Source organism: Ananas comosus, linkage group 18 (genome assembly GCF_001540865.1).
Source record: "Ananas comosus cultivar F153 linkage group 18, ASM154086v1, whole genome shotgun sequence".
Taxonomy (NCBI): Eukaryota; Viridiplantae; Streptophyta; class Magnoliopsida; order Poales; family Bromeliaceae; genus Ananas; species Ananas comosus.
Genome location: NC_033638.1, coordinates 1826825 through 1852851, shown reverse-complemented (window position 1 = coordinate 1852851; position 26027 = coordinate 1826825). Strand labels below are relative to the sequence as shown.

The window sequence follows — 26027 nt, the reverse complement described above, 5'->3', positions numbered from 1 at the left end:
GAAACACTTCCAAATAATAAATAAATTTCTATGTTTGGCGGATGGGCAGTTTACATCATTTAATTAGATCTTTGTGAGTGTAGATTGTTGGCTGTCGTACGCAGCAAGTTGATACGCCATGCAAATACAAAAAATACTCGAGAAATTCTAGTATTTGTGGCAGATCTATCCGTCTTGTGGGCAAGGTGTTTCCAAAAAAAAAAAAAAAAAAAGCATTTTTCCCCTTGGACTGTTTTTCAATTTTTACCTTTTTATTAAAAAAAGGCTTCTGAAAGGGCCTTGGGGCATGACACAAATAAAATCACAAGACATACAAAACACTAAGGCATCCATTATCTTAATTGATGAATCACTGATATTTTCGGATCTGAGAGAGATCTAGAGCGAAGATATTCACATATTCGGAACATGACACCAGAGAAGCCGAAGACGACGACGACGAGGAATCCAGCATAGTCGACGGGGAGATCCTAAGGGGAGATCTTCGGCAACACGTAGGGACTTGCTGTCGACAGTTGCCTAGAATTGCTTGCCGATGCGCTGGTCTCCGTCTCCTTCCTCTCCCTTCTCCCCCCCACCACCCCCTCTCGCTCCTGCGCGCACGCGTGGGGATCGCTTGCTGTTGCGCTCGTCTCATTCATCTCCCTCTTCCCTCCTCCCTCCCTGCAGCTGCTTGTTTTTGCTCGGTAAAAGCGCAAATCGATCCCCCCTCAACTGCAGAATATTTTCAAATAGCACCTCGGCCCTTTTTCAATTTGTAACCATTTCATTTGAGAAATCCTCAAGCTAGTTTTTATACCGGGCAAACTGACAGCAAAAACTCCGGCATCGATCTCTGTAACAATATGCCGCAGAAAGGGCACAACGGTAAACAAACTTCATCCAGATCAAAAGATCCGCAACCACAATTTACATCTAATGGAGAGCTAGGCATGGTAAAGATGGCTTGAGGGGCCAATTTATTGATCCACCGATTGCAACAACAGCAAAACCACATTGGCTCCGTGATAGAACACAGCTTCATCGAAACGGCACATCTCGATAATTTATGGCTTTCGACTTCCCCACCTTCGACTTTGCGGCCTTCACAAGAGGCAACATCTGGGGATTTAAACTGAACTGGGCCAGTGCAGAAGCTGCATACCTCACTCTTTGAGTATTCACATACCGAATCGATCCTAGATGATTAAAGATAAATTCAGATATTAGAACACAAGTATATGAAAGAAAGAAATTGATTTAAGCTGAATATTTCAATTGTGGATGAAAAAGTAGGCTGTCTTATAAATTGGGAGGAAATGAAAAGCCATTTAAATAATTGATGAGGTAAGAAATACAAACACCTTGTTCCTAGTTCTTTAAATTTTGATCCAAGTACTTTAAGCTGATTGTGCACTACTTTACTGTTGATGGCAACCCACTGCTCCATTTGAGCCACTCCAATTGGGAACCAGCTTGTGTCAACGGAAAAAGAATCGGGCGAAAGAGCTGCACGACTTAGAACAGTAGTAAAAGTTGAAGCAACAAGCCTCTCTGTCAGCTCTCTTTCACTATTGACAAGAAAATTATGCCACAATTCCGTCTCTCCTTCAACATAGGTTTTATCACTGAAGTTATGCTGCTCCCATTTAGGTACCTCAGCCTTTTCCTTTCTTGGCATTAATCTTCTAGAGATTATGTTGAGGAGGTGTATTCTGCGAGAACTTATCACGGACAACATGTTTTGAACATGCAACAAGGTCTTCTCCATATATCCGCTTTCTTGCTTCTCAGGAAACCAACTTGAGATCCACTTTGAGAGCAAGTCTCGAACAAAAGTAGGTGCCAACTTCTTAAGGACTAGCAATGCAGCTATAGTGTCCCATAGGACAGGTAGCTTATCGCCATTCTCAAAATTCTTTAAAGACCACAAAATGTTGCATTCCCAACACTGCAACTCCCTTTTGGATAATTCTGAGGGTTTACTACCACAACTAACGTTTTTCTCCAATGGTTCAAGGAGCTGTCCTCCAGTCCAGAAAAACTCAACCACCGCTCTCTGAGTTCTGAGTAACACCAACAAGAAAATTTTAGTTTCAGCAGTTTTATTTATACATCACGTTACCACAAAATGTCTCCAAAGTACTAATGGATCACATACTATCATAAGTTTAAATACTCCTAGAGAAATCAATCACCTGGCTTGATACATTTGGTTCAAAAGATTAGTCTCCAAACTGCGAACCTGAAGTGTAATGATCTTGTTAGATCATGATTTAAATGCAAAGTAAATAAAAAACTATCGACACGATATATAAAGATTGGAACCAACTCCTTTCGCGTTTATGCGTGTCTAAAGAACATAAATAAATAGCAGAAAATATAAATACGGAAGCGATCTTCTGAGAGATTGAGCTCACCACAGCAACCATCAATTCTCCAGGAGCAAGTGCAAGGCCAAAGCATTGGTCAGATACTTGTGAGAGCTGCATATGAGTTTCATACTCCATAAGAAAAGGGGAAAAGATGGAAATCAAGAATAGCAGGAAAATAAACCTAAATGATGTACATTTGTTGAATTTTTTATGCCTGGAAAATTTGAAGGGAAAGGAACTTGGCGTTGACGACTTCCATGTAAAGTCCAACTACGCACAGAATTGTCCTATTGTCAAGGTATGAACTTGAGTCAGTAAACCAGCAAAGATGTACTATATATATGCCCTAATACAATTCCACTAGACTTGTAATTTGACGTGTGCTATCTCAAAGCTACAATGTATTTTCTTTTTTCTTTTGAAGCAAAAAAATTACAAACAGATACTAGTCAATAACATATGTTTGATGATTAATGAATGTAAAGTAACCTGGCTGCAGCTGTACAAACAATGACCATCAAAAGCCCAAGCTAGACCGGTCACCTGCAAAAAAGTATACAGGTCGGCACTGTAAATATGAGTTCAATGACATCTAACTTCATCAAATTGTACATATACCACTTGATCATGTGCTTCAGAAATGCCAGCACATTGAATTTTGTTGCTAGATAGGCAATATATCCACGTTTCAAGTGATCCAGATCCTCTTCCAATTGCCAAAATAATTTTATCTTGAGATTGAGCTTGCACAATCAACGAAATTGTTGAAACTGGGGCTGATGTAGCATTTGTGACCTGTTGAAGATGAGAGGAGTTAAAATGGGACGTTGAATTCAAGTCCACAAATAACAGATGACTGCTAACCAGGGTATAACATCTACTAATGAAAACTGGGGTTGTTTTCTTGGTTACTCCTCATCAGCATATAACATCTGGCACAAACCATATAATAAAGGGAGGGGGTGAGCGGACTGACTACTACAATTTCTTTTTTCCTATATACGCAATCTATTTTCTTAGCTCATAAGATTAGTTCTAACAAAATATGGTTCGCATGTACATGCTCTGTAGTCATGAGAGTGGTATGCATAAAAAAATTTACCTCAGTTAGTAAGGAAAAGGACCTATTGGTTGCCTCTGTAGATTGAACTAGTCTTTGAACATCTCCCAACCATATCTTCACGCTGTGTTTTTTTTTTGAAAAGAAAAATATAGATTAAAAAGAGCCTAGCAAATACTAGAAAGAAGAAGTGAAGAGAAGGACAAAAGTCGCAAAACGGTAGGAAAAAAGAAAAAATCACCTTCCGTCACAACTACCAGTAGCCACAGCTAACTGGGACTTTAAGCAACTTGAAGTGGCAACTCCCCAACTAATTGCTGTTATCCATGCACTATGCGCCTGAAGAAGCCCGATGAGTATTGCATCAGCTGGAACTCCATCATGCTCCACTGTGTAGAATTGTGGTGTGCAAATTTTCCAAAAAGAAATATTACCGGACTTAGCTCCAACAGCTAAAATAGCACATTTGCTTCCGCATAATGTTACAACTGGAGACCATGCCACTACGAGGGATGATAGTAAAGCACTACGAGATGCATACTGCTTTGCTGTAATTAGAGGAAAGGAATTGTTTTCTCCATTCAAAGATGATCTTCCCTTAACTCTTGATGGCAAACTTTGATCATTCACCACGAAAGTTCCAGATTCAACCTCAATGACCTGAGATAACATGTCATTTACAAAATGAACCACCAACCAGAAATATTCACACCCCCAACAAACAACTGATGTACTTTTCGCTGCATGACTCAAAATTTTTTATCCCCTTCAAAGCATTACCGGTGAAAGCAAAATCAGGAAGAGAACACATGGATACCTTATTTGGAGTAGCCGTATTGGATGCTGCAAGACGACCACCTTTATCCCTTAATTTCGCCTTCTTTGAACAATAAGAGAGTTCTACAAATTCTTCATTGGCCCCATCTCTACAAAATTTAATGTTTGATAAGAGAATAAATTTAAAAAAAAAAATAGGAAAGACAATGAATATGTCTGAATCTATAGTACAACCCTAGATAAGATGACAATGCTAATATATAATTTAGGTAATGCCTATATACAATCATTTAACATTGAATAAGAGAGATAAAAGTGACCAAAAGAAAACATAATATGAATTTGAAAAGGAACTTGTCAGTCTGAAACAAAAAATTCAATAATTCTCACAAATAAACCTAGACATTAGGACATAAATAATAACTTGCAGTTTGCTTAGATCAGACTACGCTATGGTTTCTAATAATATATGTAAGAAAAAGGGTCACCAATCCTCACAAAAGCAACTAATGTTAGTAAACCTCAAGAAAGATGTATGCAGCTCCCAAGATCAATACGACATATAGACTATACATTAAGACTATTCCCACATATCATATTCATATATAGGCAAAATGCATGAATACCAAATAAAAGGTGAAAATTGACCTTTTGCCTAAAGTCTTTCTTTTTCTTCGTCCAGAGCCCTTACTGGAAAGAGATTCTTCCAACTCTTCAGCGCAACCTCTCCCTGTTGTGCAGCCTGTGCTGCCTTGCTTTTGGTACAAGATGAAAAGAATTTTCATGGCAAGAAAGAGACAGAACACAGAGAACTCTCAGAAGCTACTATCTATTTGATGAAACGGTTAGATGCAGTAGCATGTTTATTTAGGAAATTAAAAAAGACTATTAAAGAACTAACCTTCTGATGAAATTCAGAAGCATTATGCTCTCCAAACTCAGTACTTTCTAGATGCTTAAAAAGCAACTCGGAGATGTCCACAACCTATCATAAGCAAGAGAGTTATGGATATGATTATTTTTGTGTCTATTCAAAAGGATGGAACGCAATATTAACATTTATAATGAGAAATTCAAATATAATGGATACCTCAATCCATTCAGCAGTAAATTCACAAAAAGGAGCGCGATATAACTTCACATGACCTCCAGTGGTGCAAACAGCCAGCAAGCATCTAAAGTGAGTCATATATAAATACCAAAAAACCAAATTCAACAAACCAGCAAAATCTTATGCAATTTCAAGAGTCATGAAGGTTGACGAAATTGTGTTTACCCCGAGTTAGATGCAAAACCCGGTTGAGACCACGAAATCGACCGAGCACATGGACGAACATCACGGGACAAACTTGTAGGCATTAAACATGGACTAAGAAGATCTGCAAAATTTCATATCAAGTGACGATGTAAACAATAGGCCGAAAAGTAACTACATTCTCGCAAAACCCAATTATTTGACAAAGTTATGTATAAAGAGGAAAAAAAAAAAGAAAAAAAAGAGAGTAAAAATTGAAAGAAAGGATGCAACCTTCTTTGTCAACAACTCCTATAGGAAATGGCTTATCAGGATGAAGCGTAATGAGACCTCGAGGACCCGCATGCAAAGCTGGGTTCTAGCAAGAGCACAACATGCGTGCAAGATAAATAACAAATAAAGCAATTTAACAACATTTAAGAACATAAATGTAAAATACTATGTAATGCAAGGTTAACAATGTTTGCATACCAATATAGTAATGATATGGCCTGATGCAATAGCCACCAAATTTTCGTTCGACCAAGCAATGGAGTTTGGATACGATGGAGAAGCAACCAATAAAGCAGCTTGATAATGCGAAGCCATATTACTAGGGCCCTACACAAAGATAACTTATTACTGAAAATAGGATCCAGAAAAAAAAATCATAACATGATCAAAATAATAAATTTCTAAGTTTTTCCTCAGGCACAATGATGGTGCTCTGATCTTCATCAGAAAAAGGAAAAAAAAGCCCATGAACCTGTGCACATATTGCATTTAAATTCTCCTAACTCTCCAAAGGAAAAACAAAACATTAAACAAAACAGAAAATTGTGTAATTTTACGAAACGATTTGAACAAGTTCCACAGCGATCGATCTCCCATAGTTCGCAAACCTCAATAAGATCAAATAAAGAGATTGTGCACAAAACTAGTAGTGAAGTGGAGACGCGCGAAGGTTTTGTAACAAAAGGACAGAAAAGGAATACTTTGAAAAGGAGAGGAGAAGATCGTGCGGGCAGAGCGAGCGCTTGGCGACTGATCCGGACAACAGAAAGCAAGAAGGGTTTCGGGAAATTATTCTATGTACTGATACTACTGCCTCCATCATACATTTATATTAAAATTTTTATTTATAATAATTTAAAATTATAATTTAATATAATAAATCTATTTTTATGATAAGTATCATAAAATATATATATCTGTTACATTTAATTTCATTTTTTAAAAAATAGATTTAAAAGAATCAGTTACAATCTATTTTTATGATACTTTAAGTATCATAAAATAGATTTAAAAAGAAAGCAAGCAACTGGATTTACGCCCTTCGTTGTTGCACAAATTGAGTTCAGTAAAAGAATTGTAAGCTACTGTTAAGATTCCTCACTTCAATAATCTATTTCCCTTAGACCCTATTTGGATGCATAAATATCTTATTCAGTATACCCTCTTAATTTGTACATTTAAATGACAAGAAATGTTATCAAATATTTAAAATTAGATCTTATATTCAGCATTCAAGTTATTTTTTTAAACAAGATAAATCACCTCATATAAATTTGTACATTTAAATGACAAGAAATGTTATCAAATATTTAAAATTAGATCTTATATTCAGCATTCAAGTTATTTTTTTTAAATAAGATAAATCACCTCATATAAATTAGCGTATAACTTCTTAGCTTTGCTCTAAAGAACGATTGTACCACCCAAACAGAGAGTGAAAATAAAGGCAAAAAATAGAAAAGAACAAAAGGAGGAAGAACAAACAAAAGGAGAAATAAGAAATGAAAGTAAACATGATGAAAATAGAAGGATCTGGTTAATTCAAAACATTAAATGGATATATATGTAAAGTGAAGATTGAATTGGAAGAAGACACTAACAAATATCGGAACATAATTTCATAAATAAGATCAACAACAATCACTTATACAACTAACATAGAAAATTGTGTCCATGATAATACATATTAACCACTCTTTACTCTTAAAAAAAACCCATAATGCACATACAGAAGCATCAAGATAAATAATCAGCAGATAAGAGAGCGAAAAAGTAGCAAGAATAAAATGAGAAAAACAAAAGAAACAAAAGTAATATGTAATAACATTCAGCATAAAATTAAATAAATTCAATAAGGGATGAACAAGAGAACTTCCTTTTGCTTTGACGTAAGAAAATTTATATCCAAGGACACGAAAAGGCAACAAAGGCAACCGGAAAAAAAAGAAGTCTCTCTCAGGAAGCTAGTTTTGGGTGAACAATATCGTGTGTTATTTTATGAGGTAAGAGGCAAAAAGAAAAGCAGGTACACAATATTACACTATGAAGCAATAGCAAAACTTACTAGATAGGAAAGAAACCAAGGGCAAAACTTCCTAAAGATAGGAAATACATTGCTTAGAAAAAAAAAAAAAGAAAGAAAGAACCGAAACACCAAAGAACTAGAAAAAGAAAGTGAAAACAAAAGATTCCAAAAACTTACTAGAGGAATAAGGATTTCTGAATCAGCAACAAAAAAATTTATATAAAAATAAGGAGGAAATACAAGAATATTTTTTAAAAACAAGAAACAACTATTATATAAAATGTGTAGCAAAATAGAAAATAATAACATAAAAAAACCATTGGATGTCTTAGAGACTTTAAATAATAAAAAATTAAAAGATAGAGGAGAAAACTGAGAATGATGAAAGGTAGGTAACATGAGGGGATAAAGAGAAAGAAAGTAAAATAAACGTAGAATATGCAAATGAAATAAAAAGAAAAAAAACTACGCTAAAAGAGATACCAACTACTTAATTTAATCATTTACACATTATTCAGCAATTTGACAATTTTTTTAACTCAAAAGACCTTGAGGTAATAAAAAGCTTTGGATTAAAAAAAGATATGAAAAGTACAGTATATCCTGCCTCTGAATCATTTCTTGTACACCTATGAAAATCCACCCAAAATCAGTGCAAATCAATTCAAATCATAGAGTAATAAATTTCCAAACAATGGAAATAAGGAATATTGAGATCGAACCCAACCAGTTTAGCGATTTGGGCGTTGGCAAATAGGGTGTAAAACTTCGAATCACACCAAATATGCGTTATTATGAGTTGTTACATATTTTAACCTAACAAAACCAGCTAACACAAAAGTCAAGATTAACTAGGCAAACTAAATTGAGAACGAAAATTATTATCCAATGGCTCTCCAAAAAGAAAATTTAATACTAAACCCGTAAAGCCGAAGAATCCCTGCCTTGGTCCTATATTGAGGCCCAGATTTTCAAACGAGCCATGTTAAAAGAAACTATTAAAACCAGCCAGAGCTAGAATCCACTGATGCTAAGCTCGCCCAAACTTCATACTAAGCATGTGAAGCCCAAGACGTGTAGCTTCCTGGCTTTAGGCCTACATTTGGACCCGGATTTAAGGGCCGGGCTGGATCAAAGCGTTAAGTAGTGAAACTGTCCCATAAACAGGTCATCCAATATTCACACAACAACAGGTGAAACTTCAGTGACATGGTACTCGGAATCCAGATAGTCCAACATTACCCACCAGAACAATTGCACTTTTACATATAGATTCTCCTAAGCTATATAAATCACTCGTATGAATAAGCAAAATGCAAACTAAAAGCCGTTGAAGAGGGTCAGTTTCCTCTCTTTTCTCATGTCTTTTAATTGACAAACAAAATCAAGCACAATGCACCAACTAAATAACAAGTAATGCCATTACATTAAATATCCACTAAACTCAAATTATAAGCTCGACTCTTAAGATATACTAAGCACAGTGCTAACACCCTTAATAATTAAACGCGATCACAGGAACTCATATACAAATTATCAAATTAAGATTCAAATAGTATGTAACTCCAATATCTGAACCAAATTGATCCTACTACTTGATTGTATCACAAAAACAAATGCAGAGCAAAACTACAACTATTTCAGCTTTGGTTATGCGAAACAAAACTAAAACTATTTCATATTTGGTTTGGAAATATCTTTTGATTTTTTTTTTCTTTTTTCTTTCTTTTGCAAAGTTCAACATTTGGAGTAACTTGTGCCTTTCCTAACTATAGCTTTAGAATCTGGTGACACTCTTTTACTGGCTTGAGGAACTTGGGTTATTTTTTACGTGATGCATATATAAAGTGATGCTGGTGAAATGATGCATGTGAATATATGATGCATGTGACGTGATACATGTGAAATGATGCATATGAAGTGATGCTGGTGAAACGATGCATTTGAATATGTGATGCATGTGAGTGATGCAAGTGACATGATGCATGTAAAGTTCTATAGTGATTTCCGTTCGCAATCGCTATCAAGTTTGAAATTACCACAGAATGTTCAAACCGTCAAAGACAAATTAGTTGAAGTTTTTCCAAAAATATTATGGAACATAAAATAGTAACCACAAGTTCATCAATTTGGTACTAGATTTTAAATCCAAAGTTAGAAAAGGCGTAAGTGCATAAGTTAAATATTGCACTTGAAAAATCAAAAGTTACTTCAACACCAAAGTTAAATAATTATCAGATGACACAGCTGAATCACAAGAAAATGATTAAATAATGATTTTATTTTGGAATAGGAGTAATGGAGTAAATTTGGTTCAAGTATTGAAATAACTGTGTGATTCGAATCTCAATTTGACAATTTGTATCTCAATTCATGTAATTGGGTCGAATTACTAAATGGTGTAGCAATGAGTTTAGTATCTATTAAGAGTTAGCCTTGCTTATAAAAGATTAAGTGGGTGATCACTAAATTTAGTGTGTATTAAGAGTCAACTTGATTTGCATAGTCATATTAGGTCGGTCTGTAAAATCTGGGATATTTTGAAATGAGGAATTCAAATAAGAAATTGAATTTGAATTCAAATTTCGAATTTATATATCTGGGATATATATGTGTGTGTGTGTGTGTGTGTGTGTGTGTGTGTGTGTGGGGTTTGATACAAATCCGTGACTCGCGAAACAAAAACGTGATCTCCAAGGTCCGGCAGTGCTAAACGCACCAAAGCAGTCCGTTCATAAATCTGATGGATAGATTTACCGCAATTGCGCGAAAACCAAGGAACGGTCGAAATAGGGAAAATCGAATTTTGGAGAATCCCCCAATAGTTTATGTTCCAAATTGCACGAAATCGCACATGGGGGTGTCATTCTGTGTTTTACGCGTGCCGTGAAGGGCTGGATTAAGAATTGTTGGAATTCATGGGCTTTTTCGCAAAATTACCACTTGAGGCCTAAACACCCACTAAGGGTTTCTCTTCTCCCAACCCTAACCCTAACCCTAACCCTAACCCTAACTCTGTTCTCGACCCATTCACACTCAGCCGACACCCTCTCTCTTCTCAAAGTGCACCACGCCCCTCCCCGGCCGCTAGCTACCCAAATCCAGCCGGCCACCTCACTCTCTCTCTTTCCCTTAATCTCTCCCTGAACCCCCTCTCTCACTCTCTGGAACCGAAGCTCTAGGAAGAGGCCACACACCCCCTCGGGCCTTGCCCCACATAGCAGGGACCTCCGGCGACCCTCCCCAACGGCCCCAGCACTGTCGAGCGCCGCCGCGGCCATCAAGCTCCTCTCGGTGCAGATCTGGGTAGAGGGAGGCCCTGTCTCTGCCGCGCCGCCGCCGCCGCCGCCGCCGCCTCAGGCCATCACCGCCGCCTCCCTCCGGCCTCAGGCGAGTCGTTGCCGCTGCCCCGTGGCTTCCCCGGCCACTACCGCCACCACCCGAGCCCTAGCACTAGCCCTAGCCCTGCGGGCCAGGCCTTCCTGAGGCGCCGCTACCGCCGCTTCCAGCGCCGGCTGAGGGGAGCACGAGGCTCCCCTACCCCTTCGCGCCCGACCAAGGCCCACGCACGCCGCCGAGCTGCCGACCGGAACCATGGTGCTCCCTACACCCTTGAACTAGGGCTCTTTTGCCCTTTTGTGCTTTTTCAGGCCACACGAAGCGTCCCCAAACCTCCGGAAAGGAGCACGACAATTTCTAACCCTCATTGATCGTCATGCTCGCCTCGGATCCTGCCAGAGAGACTCCATTTCACTGCGCAGTCATCATTGCTCCCGGTATGCGTTTGTCGCAGCACTTCGTGAAGCTCCAACACGCTCCTCGAACGTCGTTCTCACTTCGGACAGCAAGCACGGTGTCCGACACGTCGAGACCTGTCCATAGGTACTCTTGCTTCATCCCAATGGCACACGGATTATGGTAACAACCCTAAATTGCAATTTTGTGAATTGTGGAATGTTTAGGGGTTTAAACGCAATATTGGCTGTGTGGGCTGCCTCGGGCAGCGCGTGGTCACTGATTGTGACCCTCTGGACTTATTGTCTAGTTTTCGAAGCCCTCGTGCAATCGGAAGTAGGATTTCGGAGCGTTTTGCTGATATCGCCAGTAGAACGCGATTTCGTGTTGAGATGAGTTTTCGGCGACGTGGTTGCCCCAGAAATCATCGCCTAGCCTCGTTGGCTGGCCGTCGTGGTCCCCTCGTGTGTTCAAAGGCAGCCGATGGGCGGCAGAGGCTTCCGGTGCCAAAGTGAACACTTCCGGAAGCTCGGAACAAAACGGTCGACCGGTGTCGACCGAGTTGACCTTGGTGCAAGTGTTTGCTGCCCGGACACTCAATTGGATGTGTTTCAGGGGCAGCGGGTGACTCACAACATGATTCGGTGTGTTTCGGGACGTTTCGTGGGTCCTGGGGGCATCCCGGTGCGTTTTCGGGATTCTCGGCGAGTTCAGGAATCGATTTCGGAAAATCGATTTCGCGAGCGACTTGGGGTTTGCGAGCGATGTGTTTTGAGGCTAAAGGATTGGACCCTGACTCGGTGGATCTATCGTAGGTCCGGTCGATGATTCTACACACCTCGGGAGCTAGGTCCGACTGCTGATATAGGTGGGTACTTCGATCCGAAGTAGGTCCAGCGGCTCATGCTCGGTGACTTCTTATCTTTTTCCTCTTTGATTTGCATAGCTTATCATGATTATATGCTCAGTATCTTACACACTACTTGGTGCTCGTTAATCTACGGTTGTTTCGTCTTGCAGTATCATAATTGATCTAGTGGTAGAGTAACACTCCAGTTATTGATTATCGTTCCATGACTTCATCATTAATGACATTTTGTACTTGCACATAGACCTGATATGTCAGTGACATAGTGACATTCCTTCGGAAATATTAGACCGGATTTGGTCAAATATGGTTGTGGATTGTTCTATCGGCTTGTTGTCGTTGTTGGCCATTAAGCATACTGCATCGATTGCCACAGCTCGTGAGCATTTCACGTACACCAGCGATCTGATCCACCACAAGAGTGTGTTCTTTTTCGGAAAGGTGGTCGTACATCCGACCCATGAGCTCTAGCGGCCTACTACTAGAGTCATATGCCAATTAGACCAGGAATGGCATTGCCTGAGGCCCTTAGACCAATACGGCAAACGACAGTTGATTGGGTATACTTGTGCTATCAGTTGCAGTTGGCCCATAGTCATTTCTCTATCTTCCTTTGCAGTAGTGGTTATCCATACCATTATCATAGTTATTTTTAGTTCAGTTATCATTGCTATTGCACTAGTTTAACCGTTGATTATAGTTGGTCGTTACTTTATAATCTCACCTTACAGTAGTAGCCTCTTTGGTGATTATCGGTGGTTGTTATTCATTGTTATTATACACGATTTACTTATTACTATTGTTGTTTATCCTTTCCATCTGTCGGTATGTACAGCTTGCCTTCGTTGTCTTGCGGTACCCACTAAGAGGAGGAGACTTGTTTACATGCTCTCACTCCCTACTTTTTTCCAGGTAGCTCAGGCTGTGAGGGTTGGGACGGTGCGTGAGGCTATAGATAGCGTGAGATAGAGATCCCGACCTTACGTTATCAGTTCTGATTTGATGCTTATTGCATACTTGTTAGTAATCAGACAGTGTTGTGGTTCAGTGGATTTACTCGTGGATCTTGATATCCGTAAATTTTGAATATTTGTGAGATTTTTGGCTGCATGTGAGATTTTGGATTTGGATTTCAAATGAAGTTTTTAAAGTATACTCGTGATTTTCGCAAATAATGAATTTCTACCCATTGCGGTAGCTTGTTTCTAAAATAAAAGTTTCCATGTGAGAAACGGTCTTCAAAGCGGTTTTTAGCGTTGCGTGGATTTTGGGAATACTAGAGTTTCAAAGTGAAGCCTTCGTGTGGGAGGCGCTTTTAACTAATACGAATGAAAACGAAAGTGATGTGGAATGCTGGTGACTAAGGACAGCTAATTGTGTAATGTGAAAACTTGTGAAATGATGATCATTGTGTGTTATCGTTCCCCGAAGAAGCCATACCCAATTGAAAAAGGATGTTATCCAAACGCATTTCAAGTAGTTGTAGTAAAACCTGACCCGTTGACCCTTTGGCCTACGCCATACAAATACAGGAGAAACTCTATCCATCTGGAATGAAAATTTTCTGTATTTGTAGCGGGTCTGTTACATCCCTGGGTCAAGGTTAAAAAAAATAGGTGCTTTTCCGCAGACTCTGATTTACAAAAGATAGCCCAATTTCTAAATGGCTTACAAAAGAGACCCCGAGGTGTGACACGGTCAACATATCATAACTTGAGTTCATTTAGGTAAGACAGTCACTCTTTTAGGGTTTTGTTTGGTTTGAAAGGTCTGAGGCATGCAAAAAGAATCAAAATGAGTGACTCTCATTATGGTGTTTGGTTTGAGGAATTCACATAGCAAAAATCGAATCCCCCCAAAATCCCATCGCAGAGGTGCAAGTCAACTTTAATTCAAGGGAGGATTGAGAAAAGAGCTTTTCTTTTTTCTTGCAAACAATTATTTGAAATTGAATATAAATTTACGTGTTAATTTAGGCTAGCTAAATATTAGCAGTAGTAGTGTGTTCCCCTACAACCATCTAAATTAAGTAATAACAATTTATTTGCCGCCCAATCTATTAAGTCTGTTTCAATTGGAAACAAATATTTCACTAGCAGGAAAAGGGACTATCAAGTGAGAAAGAAAAGAGAATGTATAATTACAAATCGAAATGAAAAGAAGATAATATTACTCACTTGAAAAATAACAAAAAGAAATTTTGATAAGGACTGCAAAGTTCAGAAAGTACATATGAAAGAAAAAAAGTTGCACAGGGCACTATCAAGAGCAATCAAGTATTGTAAAAATAAAAACTATATAATAAATAGAAGATCATACTTGCAAATTCTAAACTAAGAGATACAATAAAAAATCATATCAAAACAAAGAAGTGTAGAAGAAAGACAGAAGAGACCAAATTAACTAAGCTTAATAATATCTTATGCTCCTATCGTAAACCTTTCTGTAAGAAGACACAACAGCTGTCCTAATGACTCGTTTGGTAATCAATCATCTGCATCTTGCAAAACCCTAAGCAGAGTACATACGGATAAATTGGTTGCTAAAAGTAAAACGGTCATCAAAAGATATGTAATGTTAGTAAAAAAATAAAAAATGAATTGGATTAAACCACATGAAGTAATTAGGATAGGATCTGAGGGACACCTATCTGATATTGCCTTGGCAAGGCAACCTCATCATAGACTTTAGATCCATCTGATCTAGTTGAGCAATGATACCTAACTCTAGGGTTTCGCGGTCTCCGCGAGAAAGCAATGGTATATGAATCTAGGGTTCGTGGTCTCTAATAAGAGCAAAAGCCGGAAAAGATACATACGAAATCACCAAGAGAGTGGGTTCATCATACAATCACGAGAAACAAAAGCAAATCGTGAAATAGCCAAACATATGATGAAACTAATTGCTAAATTGAAGGTGATTAGATAAATTACCTCTCCCAACCAGAAACCCTAGCTCCAACATGATATCGAGCAGTGTACCAAGATTATCTATCGATCGGAGGAATCGGGCGATCGCAGGGGAAAGGAACTGGTCGCTCTAGGGTTTTCCGGAGTGGAGGAATCAAGCGGTCGAAGGGGGGAGCAGGGGATCGTTGGTTTGTGGACTGAAGAGAGGGAGGGAACTTCAATCAGAGGAATCGGGTAGCGAAAGAGTCCGCATGAGGAAGGCCCGTTTGCCCAAGATTTTGAAAAAGTGATTTCTCTATAATTGATTTTGATTTTAAAAAATAATTTTTATTAAAAACTGTAGAGTGTTTAGCTATATCTGATAGAAAAATAATTTTATTGAAGTAATTTTAGAAAACTATTTGGCATTTTTTTTGCTAAAGTGATTTTGTAATGTTGTTTAACATTAGTTATTTTTAAAACTAATTAATATTACATGTCAATATTTCAAATTATTAATAACTATTTAATATAACAAAAGTGTATAATTATAAATATCTATTAGGATAATAATTTATCTAAATGTGCTCTTCAATGAGGCAGCAATACAATCGCGAGTTTGGGTCATGATGTAATCATCTGTTACTCCACTATAAATCTGTGTCGAACTACTTGTACTGCTTTCATCTTTTTCAATATTGGCCATATAATTCATATCTTGATCACATTTGTTGAACTCTTCATCTTGCGTCGAACTCATCCTAATAAAGTTGTGAAGTGCCCAGTGTTTGAAAAGGCGCGCCTGAGGCACGCGCCTCAGCGCCTAGGCGCGAGGCGCGCGCCTCAGCGCCTAGGCGCGAGGCGCGAGCCTCCGCGCCTCAGCAATAACGAGGCGAGGTGCTATTGCTGAGGCGCGTGCCTAGGCCCTAAGGCGCGCGCCTCAGGCGAGGCGCGAGGCCCACATAAGGCGCGCGCCTCGGCATATTTAATATTTTTTGGATTTTGGATTAAAGTTTTCGGGTAATTGGGTTTCGGATATAAGTTTTATGTTTTAGCCCGATAAGATTAGTACAAGAATCTAAAAGAAACCTAAAAAAACCCTAATGAAATCCATCTACCGCCCTCTCCTCCTACCACTCTCTTCTTTTACCGCCCTCCTCCTTCTTGAGGCCAAATGAAAACATTGGCACCACAATCACTTTTAAGTTGAAAGTCGAAATATATTTTTTTTAACTTGAGAACCTATATGCATGTGTTTTCTTTACTTTTTTATAGTTATTTTAGTTTTGTATAGTTATTTTGGAGTTTTTTTAATGTAGAATATCAAGATTAAATGTATGTGCCGCATCGCCTTCTTGAGGCGCGCGCTTCTGCAGTGCGCCTCGCGCCTAGGCTCCCAGGAGAGTCTTGCGCCTTTTTGCGCCCCGCCTTTCAAACACTGGAAGTGCCATAGCTGCATACTACAAAATAAAAAATAACCGAAACATCGCATACAAACTAGACAATACTACAAACTAAATAAATTTTTAAAATATTACATATTAGAAACTAATCAAATAATCAAAACACAACTAATTTCTAATTTAAACATCAAAAAAGGTTGCAAAAAAATATTATATAATTTGCCAATATATATTTATCAAAAAAAGATTGCAAATAATATCATGCAGGTTGGTCTTTTTGTAGTTTTATAAAAATAGTTAGAAGATAAATTATGGTGTCATGAAATCCATCCTTGTCGGAGGCGTCTTTACCGGATCCCACCGGCTTGAATCTTGCGATCCGGTCAAGCGGCGAGATCCGTCTTTGCCGATCTTGCCGCGGCGGGATCCGTCTTTGATCTCGGATCTGCCGACACGGATCTGGGGTCGGATCCGGCAAAGTTGGACACCGCCGGCGCGGATCCGGCCAAGCTAGCGGGATTCGTCTTTTTTGGATCCCGCCAGTGCGGATCAGGGGCTGGATCATCTAGCAAAGCCAGATCCCGCCGGTGCGGATCCGACAAAGAAAGGCTGAGCAGATGAAGAAAGAAAGAGAGGGAAGGAGAGAAATCTGCATAAAAAAAAAAAGTGTGGGTACCTTGGAGGTTTGCCTGAGAGAAAAGACTCACCGGAGAGAAAGGCGTCGCCAGAGAGAAAGACGTCGCCAGAGAGAAAGACGTTGCCGAAGAGAAAGAAAGAAGAGAGATGGAGGAGAGAGGAGAGGAAAGTGAAAAAAAAAATTTGTTGGAGTGGAGAGTCGGCTGTAGAAGGAGATGGGAGAGAGAAGATAGTAGTTTGAAAGATTAATTATAAAAGAGTAGAGTAGAATTGTATTATTTGTTTAGAGGTAATTTTGGTATTTTTATAAAAAATTTTAAGTGGGAAAACTGCTTTTGCGGAAATCAGTTTTGAAGAAGTAGCTTTTTATAGCATCTGATTCTACGGGTTGAAAAATCAGTTTTCTGATTCTGATAAGCAGAATCAGATTTTCAAACTCCCGTTGTCAAACGCTCTACTAAGCCCAAAAGTAATTTTGAGCCCAAAATCACTTCTAGGAAGAAATGCTAAACAGGGCCAAATTGTGATTAGTTTGGCTCATAGTTAGTTAATTCGGATTCGGCAAAAATTCGGTACTGATATAATTCGGATAAATTCATCTTCTAATTTTTAAATTCGTTGAAAAATACGGCTAAAAAACAGATTCGCCAATTATTCGGATACGTGATTTATACGGATATTATACGTTCACTAATTAAAAATTCGGGATCAAAAATTCGGCTATTAAATTAAGTTTTTTTTTCTCTCAAAATTTATGCTATTAGCATAAATACTCATATTTCTTAAAAATATAAGAATAAAGAGCTACAAAATTAAGCTAATTAAGTAAAAAAAAAAAATAGCAAACTATATTATGCCTCAAAATAAATAAATAATTGAATATAAAACATAGTTGGAAACTAAATATAATTAAATATAAATATAGAAGGTTCACATACAAGCATAGTAGATTCACATACAAGCATAGTTGGAAACTAAATACAAGATAGTTGGAAACTACATAGTTGGAAACTAAATAAAACATATAAAACATAGAAGGTTCACATACAAGCAAGTGGGAAACTAAATACATAGAAGGTTCACATAGAAGGTTCACTACATAGAAGGTTCACATAGTTGGAAACTACATAGAAGGTTCACTACATAGAAGGTTCACGTACAAGCATAGTTGGAAACTAAATATAAGATAAAACTTGCACTTTGCATAGTGCATACTTGCATATCTAAAGTCTAAACAGTAAACAAATAAAAGATACATAAAGTTCACAATTCCACATATAAGCATACATAAAAGCTTGAATAAACATAAAGCATACAAGCACAAAAAGCTTTAGTAATTATAATCAGCGAACTCCGACTCTTGATTTAACCACAAAAGGTCGAGAGTTATCATGGATTCTCGAAAGAATAAAATCACATCAAAAGAATATTAGAATTACCCATCAATCATGCATCAAGTATAACCTAACTCTTAAGTAATAAATCCCACTTCATTGGTTCTGAGTCTTCATACAACAACAAGCAAATTAATGAACGTAACAACAAGTAACAACAACTTAACATGCATATAATAGCACTTAACATTCATATAATAGCCACTTAACATGGATATAATAGCAAATATTAACTCCAATCATAGTCATAAAAAATATAAATTTATAGTTTTGTACCAGATAAAGTGGAACTGTGGAACTTAGAAGTTAGAACCAGATTGCGAGTGGTGCTCGGCCTCGCGGGGGATTCCGACGGCGAGCGGTGTGCGGCCCCACGATAACTCTCTGGCTGCAGGAAATCTTAAAGTTAGGAGCAGGAAATCTTAAAGTTAGGAGCAGGAAATCTTGGGAGCTTGACACAATCTAAGACAAATGTTAGGAGCAGGAAATCTTAAAGTTAGACATCTTCAAACTCTTATTCGTACATGGTTTGTAAAGAACCATCCGATTACTGACCCATCGTTGGAAGCGGAAGCGGAAGCGGAAGCGGAAGCGGAAGCGGAAGCGGAAGAGGCGACGAGGAGGGTTCTGATTTCTGAAGAGTGAAGAACCCGATCTTCGATGTGGACCCGCGGGGGCTTCCGATGGCGTTCGGCGAGCGGCCAAAAGGGAAGATGGGGAGGGGAAGGGCTGGGGGCTGGGGGCTGGGAGCTGGGGTCGGTGGCAGGGCCGCAGGGGTGACTGGTGAGAAGATAGGGCAAAACCTTTTTGATCGAGTGATTTTTTTAGGGGGGGAGGGCGAGGCGATGCGGGAACGTTTCTGAAAGTTTTTTTTTTTTTTTTTTTGGGCTTAGTTGCGAGGCCCGCGACCTGGCCGCGAGTCCCCGAGCGAGCGTAGTTTTTTTATTCGCAAATTATTCGGAAGAATAATTACTTTTTTGATGAAAAAAATTATATTTTTACTTTTTTGATGAAAAAATTCTATTTTTTTTGAATTATTTGAAAAAATACGTACGCGGCTATATAATTTGTTTCTTCAAAAATTCGTGAATAATTCAAAAAAATATATGGGGGGAGGGGGAAAGGGCGAGGTGATTCGGAAACGTTTCTGAAAGTTTTTTTTTTCTCTGTTTTGGGCTTAGTTGCGAGGCCCGCGACCTGGCCGCGAGTCCCCGAGCGAGCGTAGTTTTTTTTTTTTGGGGGAGGGGGCAAATTATTCACAAATTATTCGGAATAATAATTACTTTTGATGAAAAAAAATATTTTTTTTGAATTATTTGAAAAAATACGTATGCAGCTATGTAATTTGTTTCTTCAAAAATTCGTGAATAATTCGTAATTATTCACGAATTTATTTACGAATTAATTAACCATGGTTTGGCTTCCCAAGAAAGGAATAATCGAAGCACTCTCGTGGGGTCATGACTCCTTCGTATAACTTAATGGATGGGGGAGCATATACTTTAATTATAGTCTGATGATTTATTATTGTTAATCATTAATATATATATGTATTGTTTTAAATGTAATAACAATGATATATATATAGAGTTGGGCTTCTATACTATCCATAGTATAGAAGCCCCTGTGCTATAGTATTTTTAACCATTAGATGCTTTTTGAGATTCGTGCAAACTAGTGAGGGATTAAATGGGAGACTCTCTCTAACGTCAGTTAACAAAGAAAAAAGCAAGAGAGAGAATCACAATCCCAACTCACTTTACTCTTCTCATCTTTTTTTCTCTCTCTCTCTCTTCCTTTTCTTCCAAAATCAAACACCGTACCTCTTTCGCCATCTCTCTCTCTCTCTCTCTTTCCTTCCGTTCCACCCCTCCCACCCCTCCTACCATCCAATCCACAGGTAGCATCACTCCAGGGGCGGAGCCATATTGGGGCCCACAATGGCCATGGCCCCCCCAACATTTTGAAAATTACAACTAGGTCTAGTATTAAGTTCCTGAAAAAATTAAAATTTTATAAAGTGTGGGGGCCAAAACGTAATTTTGTTACAAAGTGGCCAATGGGCAATGGGGTTGTCTTGTGGGCCAAGTCTCCACGCCACGCATGACGCCATGATGGCTGATGCATCATGATTGACGCCCCGCCACGGCGCCGCCCACGCTCTCTCACAAGTCACAAGTTACAGTGCCTAATTACGTAAACCCCCCTCTCTCTCTCTTCTCTCTCTCTTCTCTCTCTCTCGTTCTCTTTTTCATCACTCTCTCAATCCCTCCCCTGCCGCCTCCGGCCTCCCGCCTCTTGGACCGCCGAGCGGCCGCGCCGCTTACCGCTGCCGGTGTTGCTCGCCGCCTCACCGCTTGGGCTCGACGCCTCGGCGCCTCGGCCTATGCCCCTCCGCCGCTCCGCGGGCCTCTTTCTCGCCTCTTGGACCGCCGCGCGGCCGCGCCGACTGCCGGTGCTGCTCGCCGCCTGCCCGCCTCGCCGCTTAGGCTCAGCACCTCGGCCTATGCCCCTCCGCGACTCCGCCGCACTCCGCAGTTAGTTTTTTCTCGTCCGCTCGTCGCACTGTGGCAGCCTTGTAGGGCCAAGTCGCCCACTCGCCCCATTCAACCACGGTGCGGACTGCGGCGTCCAGGGGCGGAGCCATATTGGGGCCCACAATGGCCATGGCCCCCCCAACATTTTGAAAATTACAACTAGGTCTAGTATTAAGTTCCTGAAAAAATTAAAATTTTATAAAGTGTGGGGGCCAAAACGTAATTTTGTTACAAAGTGGCCAATGGGCAATGGGGTTGTCTTGTGGGCCAAGTCTCCACGCCACGCATGACGCCATGATGGCTGATGCATCATGATTGACGCCCCGCCACGGCGCCGCCCACGCTCTCTCACAAGTCACAAGTTACAGTGCCTAATTACGTAAACCCCCCTCTCTCTCTCTTCTCTCTCTCTTCTCTCTCTCTCGTTCTCTTTTTCATCACTCTCTCAATCCCTCCCCTGCCGCCTCCGGCCTCCCGCCTCTTGGACCGCCGAGCGGCCGCGCCGCTTACCGCTGCCGGTGTTGCTCGCCGCCTCACCGCTTGGGCTCGACGCCTCGGCGCCTCGGCCTATGCCCCTCCGCCGCTCCGCGGGCCTCTTTCTCGCCTCTTGGACCGCCGCGCGGCCGCGCCGACTGCCAGTGCTGCTCGCCGCCTGCCCGCCTCGCCGCTTAGGCTCAGCACCTCGGCCTATGCCCCTCCGCGACTCCGCCGCACTCCGCAGTTAGTTTTTTCTCGTCCGCTCGTCGCACTGTGGCAGCCTTGTAGGGCCAAGTCGCCCACTCGCCCCATTCAACCACGGTGCGGACTGCGGCGTCCAGGGGCGGAGCCATATTGGGGCCCACAATGGCCATGGCCCCCCCCCAATATTTTGAAAATTACAATAAGCTCTAGTATTAAGTTCCTGAAAAAATTAAAATTTTATAAAGTGTGGGGGCCAAAATGTAATTTTGTTACAAAGTGGCCAGTGGGCAATAGAGTTGCTTGTGGGCCAAGTCTCCCGCCACCCAGACGCCATGATGGCTGATGCATCATGATTGACGCCCCGCCGCGGTGCCGCCCACGCTCTCTCACAAGTCACAAGTTACAGTGCCTAATTACGTAAACCCCCCCCCTCTCTCTTCTCTCTCTTTCTCGTTTTCTTTTTCATCACTCTCTCAATCCCTCCCCTGTCGCCTCCGGCCTCCCGCCTCTTGGACCGCCGAGCGGCCGCGCCGCTTACCGCTGCCGGTGTTGCTCGCCGCCTCACCGCTTGGGCTCGACGCCTCGGCGCCTCGGCCTATGCCCCTCCGCCGCTCCGCGGGCCTCTTTCTCGCCTCTTGGACCGCCGCGCGGCCGCGCCGACTGCCAGTGCTGCTCGCCGCCTGCCCGCCTCGCCGCTTAGGCTCAGCACCTCGGCCTATGCCCCTCCGCGGCTCCGCCGCACTCCGCAATTAGTTTTTTCTCGTCCGCTCGTCGCACTGTGGCAGCCTTGTAGGGCCGAGTCGCCCACACGCCCCATTCAACCACGGTGCGGACTGCGGCGGCGTGCTAAAAGCCTAAAATCCTTACACCGGTGGCGCCGTGGTGGTATTCTCTCTCTCCCTTTTAGATTATTTTAGTTCAATAAGAATGTTTATATTTTAGCACTTTAATTTGCTTTGCATAATTAATATATAATTGTGTTTGCCTATTTGGTATTGCCGTATTGGATTATTTAATATTTGCAAATTGCAATTTTGCTTCTTACCTTCTTGATTATTATTTATTAATAATTTGAGTTGTCCATAATCCATATATTGTTTGATACTTTGATCATGATCAATAATTATAATAATAACGATAATTTATTCGTATTTAAATTTTAATTTTAAAATTTTTTAAAAATTTGTCGGACTTTCAAATGGCAACTTATTAGATTTTAAACTTTTAGTATTTGAGAATATGAAGTAAAATAGTAGATCCAAAATTTTAAATTTTTATGAATTTTTTATTTTTGAATAAAACTATAAAAGCTTTTCCTTTTCTAGGCTAACTGTTAGTAAATACTAAATAATTATTATTTATAATATATTTTTAGATTTTATTTTTTATACAATTTTATATAATTTGCAAATTACTTTATATTTATATAAATGAAATCTTAATACTTGATTTTTTTGATATAATTTTTGTAGATCTCTAGAGAACTAGACCATTATTATTTTAATGGGAAAGACAACTACACTCGATTCATTTTTTAAAAGAAAAAGTACTGAAAATTCGAAAGCTAATGAACAAGAAGCAATTTATAGAGATGAGGCTTCGGGTTCCCAAACTTGTCGTTCGAAATCTCCAAGAATAGAAGCTAAGGAGGCTAATAACATGCCCTTTGAGCGTGATCCTGCATTACGACCACAAATTTGGGATTATCCTGTTGAACAACGTGATGAAGTTCGACGGGCATATATAATTAGTGGTCCATATGAACCGAAACTTTTGGAATATCCAAAAAGTGGGCCTCTTTCTCATCAGCGTCGTTTCCAACCTTCATGGTTTGAATCATTCAAATCGTGGTTAGAATATTCTCCAACCAAAGATGCGGCATTTTGTCTACCGTGCTTTCTTCACAAAATGCCTTCACTGTTGACGGTTTTCACAATTGGAAGAAAGGCAAAAAATAGAAAAAGATGTGTTTTTCTAAATCATGTAGGTAAAGTACCAAACTCGCCTCATAAAGTTGCCGAAAGAGCTTGCGAAGAATTGATGAAACAATCTCAACATATTTAGAATGTGCTTCATAGACATACGTCACAACAAAAGGCAAACAATCATTTACGTCTTAAAGCATCAATAATTGCAGTTAGATATCTTACCTTTCAAGGATGTGCTATGAGAGGTCGAGATGAAAGTAAAGAATCTATTAATCGGGGTAATTTTCTGAAAATGTTGAAGATGTTCTCTTTTCTTAATGAAGATATGGCAAAAGTTATTTCAGAAAATGCTCCACAAAATGCTTCTTATACTTCGCCGGATACGCAAAAAGAAATTTTGCAAGTTCTAGCAGAGAAAGTAAGAAGAAAAATTCGAGATGAAATTGGTGACTCGAAATTTTCTATAATGGTTGATGAAGCACGCGATGAGTCAAAAAAGGAGCAATTAGCTATCGTTTTGAGATTTGTTGATGTACAAGGTTTTATTGAGGAAAGATTTTTTGGCCTTGTTCACATCTTGGATACTAAAGCATTAACTGTGAAAAATGCAATTTATTCCGTTCTTTCTCATTATAGTCTTGATGTTCAAAATATTCGCGGCCAGGGTTATGACGGGGCGAGTAATATGAGAGGTGAATGGAATGGATTACAAGCATTAATTTCTAATGATTGTCCCTATGCTTACTATATTCATTGTTTAGCCCATCGTCTCCAATTGGCTTTGGTTGCGGCATCTAAAGATGTTCTTGAGATTTATGAATTTTACTCAAAATTAAGTACTATAGTCAACATTGTTGGATCTTCTACCAAGAGAAATGATGAACTAAAGAAGTTTCATAGTTTTGAATTTGCCGAACTAATTGAAAAGAATGAGCTTGAGACAGGAACCGGACTCAATCAAGTTGGCGGTTTGCAAAAGGCCGGTGATACTCGTTGGAGTTCACACTTCAAATCTATTACAAGTTTGCTAAAATTGTTTAAAGCAACATGTACAGTTGTAGAGAATATTATTGATGAAGGATCCAATGCTGCTCAACGCGGTGAAGCACATTTAGCTCATAAGGCAATGACATCTTTCGAATTTGTGTTTATTTTACATCTCATGAAAGAAATAACGGAGGTGAGCTGCATTCTTTGTCAACATTTGCAATGTAAATCTCAAGATATTCTTAATGCTATGCATCTTGTGGCATCAACAAAATCACTTATTCAAAAGCTTAGAGATGAAGGATGGGATTCTCTTTTTGAGAAAGTAAAGTTATTTTGTGCAAAGCATGACATAGAAGTTCCAATTATGTCAGCTCCTTATGTGGGAAGAGGAGGTCGTGCTCGCCTTCAACGAGATCACATTACACTTGAGCATCACTATCGAGTTGATATTTTTAATGGTGCAATAGATTGTCAATTGCAAGAATTGAATACAAGATTTAGTGACAATATGATAGAGTTACTTACTCTAAGTTGTGCTTTGGATCCTAAAGATGGTTGCAAATCTTTTAATATTGATGATATTTGTAATCTTGCAAAAAGGTATTATCCTCAAGATTTTACAGAATTTGAAAGAGAAGGGTTGAGAATAGAGCTTCGTCATTATGAATTTGAAATTTCGCGACATTCCGACTTGCAAAAATTGGCAACTATTTATGAGTTATGTCAATGGTTAGTAACAACAAGAAAGTCAGAAATATATCCACTTCTCTACCGATTAGTTAAACTTGTATTGATTCTTCCAGTTTCAACTGCAACTACTGAACGAGCATTTTCTGCTATGAACATTATCAAAACCGATCTCCGGAATAAGATGGATGATGACTTTCTTACTAATTCTTTGATCGTGTATATTGAAAGAGAAATTGCCGAGAAGTTCACCGTTGATTCAATTATTGATGGATTTCGTGATTTGAAGGAGCGCCGAGCACTATTCTAACTTTTGCATGGTAAGCAAAATTTTTAAACTTCTCTTTTAACCTAATTGTTTTTTCGATTCAATTCACGTCTTCGATCATGACCATGATCTCGATCTCAATTGGTGCAGGTTTTTTTTTTGGATTGCTCTTTTGGGAGCTTGGAATCATGTTGGAAGATAAGCACCACTTTGAGTCGAAGGCCTATGCAGGAGCGTGCAAGGTTTGGCTCATCGTAATCTCGATCC

At 39.6% G+C, this 26027-nt stretch overlaps 2 protein-coding genes across 2 annotated transcripts; one reads left to right on the top strand and one right to left on the bottom strand.

The window, feature by feature from the left end:
- On the bottom strand, positions 126-19264 carry LOC109724071. Its single transcript, XM_020252721.1, has 18 exons — positions 19194-19264; positions 18946-19057; positions 5918-6046; positions 5720-5804; positions 5468-5570; positions 5282-5366; positions 5093-5176; positions 4840-4946; positions 4232-4340; positions 3656-4074; positions 3457-3538; positions 2973-3149; positions 2844-2897; positions 2549-2641; positions 2400-2465; positions 2178-2224; positions 1344-2045; positions 126-1178 (listed from the first exon to the last, which is right to left on the bottom strand). The coding sequence occupies exons 3-18, from the start codon at positions 6032-6034 to the stop codon at positions 794-796; spliced, it is 2715 nt and encodes a 904-aa protein (XP_020108310.1). The 5' UTR covers positions 6035-6046; positions 18946-19057; positions 19194-19264; the 3' UTR covers positions 126-793.
- On the top strand, positions 24897-25648 carry LOC109724423. Its single transcript, XM_020253241.1, has 2 exons — positions 24897-25534; positions 25609-25648. Exons 1-2 carry the CDS (start codon positions 24942-24944, stop codon positions 25625-25627), a joined length of 612 nt encoding a protein of 203 aa, XP_020108830.1. The 5' UTR covers positions 24897-24941; the 3' UTR covers positions 25628-25648.

Coding starts and splice junctions, on each gene's coding strand:
- LOC109724071 (XM_020252721.1), bottom strand. CDS start 6,034: ATGGCTTCGCATTATCAAGCTGCTTTATTGGTTGCTTCTCCATCGTAT. Junction 5,177..5,281: donor TTACTGCTGAATGGATTGAG/GTATCCATTATA, acceptor TGCTTATGATAG/GTTGTGGACATCTCCGAGTT. Junction 3,539..3,655: donor ACTGGTAGTTGTGACGGAAG/GTGATTTTTTCT, acceptor AAAAAAACACAG/CGTGAAGATATGGTTGGGAG.
- LOC109724423 (XM_020253241.1), top strand. CDS start 24,942: ATGACATCTTTCGAATTTGTGTTTATTTTACATCTCATGAAAGAAATA.